The sequence below is a fragment of the Megalops cyprinoides genome, chromosome 10, assembly GCF_013368585.1.
Source record: "Megalops cyprinoides isolate fMegCyp1 chromosome 10, fMegCyp1.pri, whole genome shotgun sequence".
NCBI lineage: Eukaryota > Metazoa > Chordata > Actinopteri > Elopiformes > Megalopidae > Megalops > Megalops cyprinoides.
In genome coordinates, this window is record NC_050592.1 from 11,087,640 (window position 1) to 11,093,615 (window position 5,976).

Sequence of the window (5,976 nt, forward strand, 5' to 3'; positions counted from 1 at the left end):
AAGCGGTAGCATAAGTAACTGATGCAGCTGTTGAGGAATGCAACAAGTACATAGTCTTAAACAACCTGCCTCCCCAGCTTTCAAGACCATACTGTATGTGTACATGCCGTGGTGCACTGCTGTCAGCAGGTCATTGTAATCTCAGCACTCCTGCTAATCAAAGGCGTGTTAGGAATGTAGTCTCTCAGCTAACGGATCGAGTGGTGCTAACGTCTCTCCTTTCGTTTCATTCCGCCTGATTGTGGTCTTTGTTCTCCAGTTTTGGTTTCTGTAATTTTAAGTTTCTGTGAGGTTCATACGAAGGACTAAAGATTTTAAAAGTCTTTTACAGGGTGGTATCCTCTCGTGATTTTTATAATTAATCATTTCCATTGGAATTAGTTTCCTGCTTTTCATTTAGCCCAACTATCTCGACTTGTGTGAAATGATTTCCTTTATTCTTTTTCCCCTACTTTGAAGTGCATTTTAAAATCTAATCACCTACTACTTTATTTCGAAACTAAAATTTTTAATACAATTTTAAGTATACCATGGTGCATCAAATGCTAAAACTGTATGAAATATTCTCTTGATTTCTTGATTCTCTTGTCTTCTAATATATTATATCCAGAAGGGAGAATGCATTGTAAGAATCTGTTCATACACTTAGGACATTGTTGCCTGAAGTGTTTATTTCACTGGCATAAAATTTTTTATACATTTCCAAATGTTACCAATTTCTATAATTCTATGAAATATCGTGCTGTTTAAGAGTCAAGGAAGAGACACATTTTAATTTACTCTCATTTCGCCACAGCACAATTTCAACAATAAGACACAGACGCACAGTATTTACATCACACCAAGGCGGTCAACCTACACACAGTTCAAACTACCATAATATTTAACACAAAATTAAAAATACATTCTTGCATCTATGTACAGGTGAATATTTCATATATAAAATATATTTGAGAAGGGCACTTATTGGACTGGATTTCGTTTTTCATTTGTTCAGATGTGGTTGGTGCTGTGTAGCACCACTGTACTATGCTGAAATGACCTGTGGTAAACGTCACAATGATGCTAGGGGGTGGACTATGCTGGGATACGTTAAGCCTGGTTCTGTTCAGCATGCTACATTTAACAACAGTTTGTTGCCTCTCCTCTGTACTGAGTAACAGCATTGTACAGTTCTGTACTGACTCATCCAGTGCATCTAGTATTATACTAATTCACTCCTCCCGGCTGCAGTGTTTTGCACAGTAGTTGTCCTCAGGGCGGAGTGGCGTGGTCATGTGAAGGTTCATTTAGTCTGGGATTCAATGTAGCACCCAGTTCTAAACAGAGTTGGGCTGCAGTGTATAGATCTTTTCTTAAGAGATCTCATGTCACCCACCTACGTAGCTTTCACACTTCACGGTGTTGTGGTTTCCAACACACTACATTTCCCGTAAGACACTGCCTCTGTTTCCCCTGCCAACCACAAAAGTCCCGGGTTTGCCGCCTCAAAGCGTACTCTCCAGCGTGTTGTAGTTGTCCTTGAAGTTCTTGAGCTCCAAGAAATGTTTGGGCCTCTTGCTGCGCTGGCCGGAGGAGGGCAGGTAGGTCACCTGGATGGTGGAGGGAGCGGATGGGGCTGGGGAGCTGGTCAGATCTTTGGCTGCTGACTGGTGCTGTTGGTTAAGACTGGTGGAGCTGGAGTGGACCTTCACACTGAGGAAGGAGAGACAGAGAGCAGAGCACAACAGAGGCTCTCATTACAGTCAAATGATAAACATCCTGGTAACTGCACAGGTGTGAGACAAATTAAAAGAAGATACACAGTGAGAAAGTAATGACAATGATAAGGTAAGAAACACTGGCATTTGGCATATAAGATGGATGCCAAGAGGGAAGACTTTAAAATGGAAAACTTTACCATGTCCTAAGATTTTCATAACTATGTTAAGCTTATTAACAGTGTTTGGACATAACCAAGAATGTGCCATTCATGGTTGTGTTTGAAAATGGGTTAAAGTTCCATGCTCAGCTGCAGGGTCTGAAGCATGTTTCATGGTCACCAGTTAACCCAACACCCCATCGGCTGTCTTAACATCCCAAACACAGGCTCCTCAACACAGTTTTACAGAGAGGGAACGAGAGAGTAACATGCACAAACGAAGTGACTGCAAACTGAGAATGAGGAGTCCTCAGCTTTCATACTCACACAGCTGCCAGCTGATTCAGGGAATCCTGATACTTCAGAAATTCTGCTTCTCCAAACACCTATAGGAGTGAAAGGGAAATAAAATACGCATCGCACACAAATGGACTCCAGTTTGCACAACAGTACTACAGAGCCCTGTCTCATCTTGCCCTTCTCCATGTCATTATATTACATTATTGGCATTTAGCAGACGCTCTTAGGGAGCAACTTACATCGGTTGCTGTTTTTTTTTTTTTTTTTTTTTTTTTAAATTATCCAGTTATAAAGCTGGATATTTACTGAGGCAGTTCTGGGTTAAGTACCTTGCCCAAGGGTACAGCGGCAGCGCCTCAGCAGGGAATCGAACCAGCAACCTTTCGATTACGAGCCTTGCTCCTTTACCATTACGCTACACTGCCGCCCGCTATGCTACACCTCCATGTCCCCGGAGCGGGATTTTCCTCCACTGACCCCAGTTCCGTGCCGGGCGCTCTCGTAGCCCTCCAGCAGCCCGTCGATCAGGCCGCTGCGGGTCTTCAGCAGGGAGTGGGAGTTCCGCAGCTCCAGCAGCCAGCTGCGAAAGCTGCGGCCCGTGATGGCGCTGGGGTTCCGGCCAATCTCCTGGAAAGGGATGTCTGAGGAGACAGAGCATAGCCACACAGGCAGACCATCATGTGAGTACCACGGTCATAAAGCCAGAGCTTCAGGACAGCAAGCGATTAAAACCACAAGAGAGACTGACATGGAGAGCAGCATTTGAGGTACAGAGAGGAGGGATATGAAGACAGGCACTATCTTACCTGAGTCCCTGATGGCATCCAGGGCCCTCATTCTGTACAGGTAATTGTAACAACCTGTAGGCATACAACACACAATTAAACATTTCTGAGAATGTATCTCACCATGTACATTGTGTTTGGGAAGGAATCATCACATTCAATACACAATGGCCTGTACACAGAGAAAATACTGATTTATAATGACTACTCATTCTCTTCACTTAACATTTTTCACCATAGGAATAGCATTTCTTACCAGAACAAAATAAAACAAAACCTGAATATTGCGTGCCCCTTTTGCAGATGGTGGGACCTTTCATAACTTCACCTTTATGAAAAGCTTCAATCATCACCGCTGATGTGTGTAACGTCTCGTGTGCAGGGGTGACCACACAATTATCTGGCTTTCATTCACCATCAGTTCTCCCCTGGTTCAGAGGCTTGCACCACAGCACCAGAGTCGTACAGAGCCGGTCTCTCTCACCATTCTGTCCCCTGTGCTTCAGACGATCATCATCCTCAGATAGAAGCCGTGGCTCGTAGCGGATCTCATGCACCTTTGACAGGCGTGCATCAATATCTTCTCGAAGGTCCTAGGGAACACAGTGTCATTTGTAATACACATACAAGCAAAGTAATTCTCTCTCTGTATATATCTCTGTTTGTCTTTCACACACACATGAAAACACAGGGCAGACACACAGACACCTCAAACAGTACACAGCCTTAGGGTGCAGGGAAACTGCATAACACACACACACAAAGTAAGATAGCAGACCACTCCCGAGACATATCAGGGGGTTATTTTAAGAGTGTCTGATCAAGTACAGACCATGAGACCAGCGTGGGAGCGGGAGTTGACAGAGAAGGACTGAGATACCTTGGGCGCGTTGTGTCCCAGCGGTACGTGCGGTCCTCTGCGAGACTTCATGGCGAAACGCATGATTTGTCTCTTCATGAAAATGAACAACAACACAAACACCTACACAAAAGTACATATAGTGAATAAGCACCCTTGTGTATCAATTCCAAGCACGATTACACAGGTTTTCATGGTATATAATGATTTTGAACGATGTCAAACTATCACTGAAAAGTAGCTGACACGCATTAGCTATTTCAATATTGTCGTTGTCAATAAGCATTTTCATAAGCATTTAAATAAATCAGACAGTGACGTTAGACATAACAAACAGCTAACTAGCCTAGCTAGCAACAGCTACGCTATGTACTTCGACAATAGAGTGTAAAATCATATGTACATCTGACAGATAGCTAGACAGCTATTCTTTTTCAAAACAAAATTCGCAAGCCACTTACAGTAAAGTGTAAATCGCTATCAGAAACTTTTGGACGTAGCTTGCTAATTAGCGAGCTAGCGATCTACACAGCTAATTAGCGATGTAAAGTCTAGCTTGCTCGCAAGGGATAACTAGGTGACGATGACTCGTCTTCTACAATGTTGCTAACAATGTTAACCAGCAAAAAGCTAACCAGATATTGTAATTGCAAGCGCTGTTAAAATCAACGCATCGGAGCAAATTAAGGTAAACGGCTACATAGTTGTTAAAGACCTACCAGACTTCCGTAGGCCATTACTAGCACTACGTTCACGCCTGACAGCGGCGATTCAGATCCCATGTTGGAACCCCGAAATAAAAACCGAGTCTTGTTTAGCTACTCCTTTGAACCAGTTTCCTTCATTTGTTTCGTATGTCGCAAAAGCTGCACAACACACATAAATGACCAAGATTACATCAACAACCAAACCCTAGAAGGTAGCTTGCCGTCTAGCTATTATTTACAACCGACAATGTCATGTGACCACTTGTTCTTCGTATCGGAAGTAGAAAACTAATCCGCCAAAAGTGCATTATCGCCACCTACTGTTGTGGAACTAGTGGGGGAAACAACTCGCAGATCTGCTTTCTTAGCGCCGTCAGTTTTGCATCGCCCACTGAGCGCAGCTGTGAAGCTTTGTGCTCATGTGGGACATTAATATATTCCCCGGTGTCTAATACTAGCCCACTCGGATGAAATCAAGATCCGTGGATCAGCGCAGTGCCTGCTCTTTCCTGATGCAAGTGAACAAACAGAGCAGGTCTTAGCGATCCAGTTTAAGTTTTGTGCGGCTGCACCACGTGGTGATAATCTGCATGGCTCATTGCATTCACTAAAACGGTAATATTAGCTGGTGCACATAATATAAAGGTCAATAAGTCAACAATAAACTTAACCTAGGTCTAGCCCTAATTCCCACAAGCAAGAGCTTGAATATTCAGCATATCTTCATCAAAAACACAGAAAGGTGACTGATTACACTTATACCTAATTGCTGTTTTCAAGAATAACACTGCTGAGTTGGTGAACCCCAAACTACTGTAGTATTTGTTCAGCAAATTTAAGGCAACTAACGTTTCTTAAATTATGTATCCATTCACACAGCTGGATATTTGTGGGAGCAATTGCAACCTTAACCAGACCATCTTCTTGATACTTGGCAACTTCGTTCTCTGAGCAGTACCATGTGGCATTAGCGAAAAGTACTATGCTGGGAATTTTTTTTGTCACTTTTCTCCGTACCTACAATGACACAATTGTGGCAGGTACCGTGACAGATATGCTGTTACATCATGCACCAATATGAGGATGCGATTGAACAAGGAATGTACAGGTTAGTTCTGTCATCCCACGAGAATCATGAAATTAAGAGTACAATACTTTGTGTCTGTAAAATAGGCATTCCTTCACTTCCCCCTCAAGCCATTTGTAAAATCAAAAATCACAAACATAAGACATCGGTATGTGTAGCACTGGAAATCGTGGTTCATATAGGATGTGCAGTATTGGAATCTGGTTATGAAATATGTCAACATATTGTGGCGGTTTGCAAATGACACTGGTAAAATCTGTTCATGTTGGGTCAGATTGATCGTGCCTGCCCAAATCGTGCCCCAACCGGCGTGGGCTGGGGTCACGTGACCAGAGTATTCCCCGCTGAAGCCACCTTGTGCTCTCTTAACCACGTGA

General features: G+C 43.2%; 1 protein-coding gene across 1 annotated transcript; it reads right to left on the reverse strand.

Moving 5' to 3' along the window:
* Positions 1 to 664: 664 nt before the first annotated feature.
* Positions 665 to 4,746, reverse strand: c10h1orf43 (chromosome 10 C1orf43 homolog). The gene is made up of 7 exons (XM_036539179.1): positions 4,525 to 4,746; positions 3,827 to 3,928; positions 3,431 to 3,539; positions 2,968 to 3,021; positions 2,639 to 2,802; positions 2,189 to 2,247; positions 665 to 1,695 (listed from the first exon to the last, which is right to left on the reverse strand). The coding sequence occupies exons 1-7, from the start codon at positions 4,585 to 4,587 to the stop codon at positions 1,488 to 1,490; spliced, it is 759 nt and encodes a 252-aa protein (XP_036395072.1). The 5' UTR covers positions 4,588 to 4,746; the 3' UTR covers positions 665 to 1,487.
* Between the last annotated feature and the right edge of the window lie 1,230 nt (positions 4,747 to 5,976).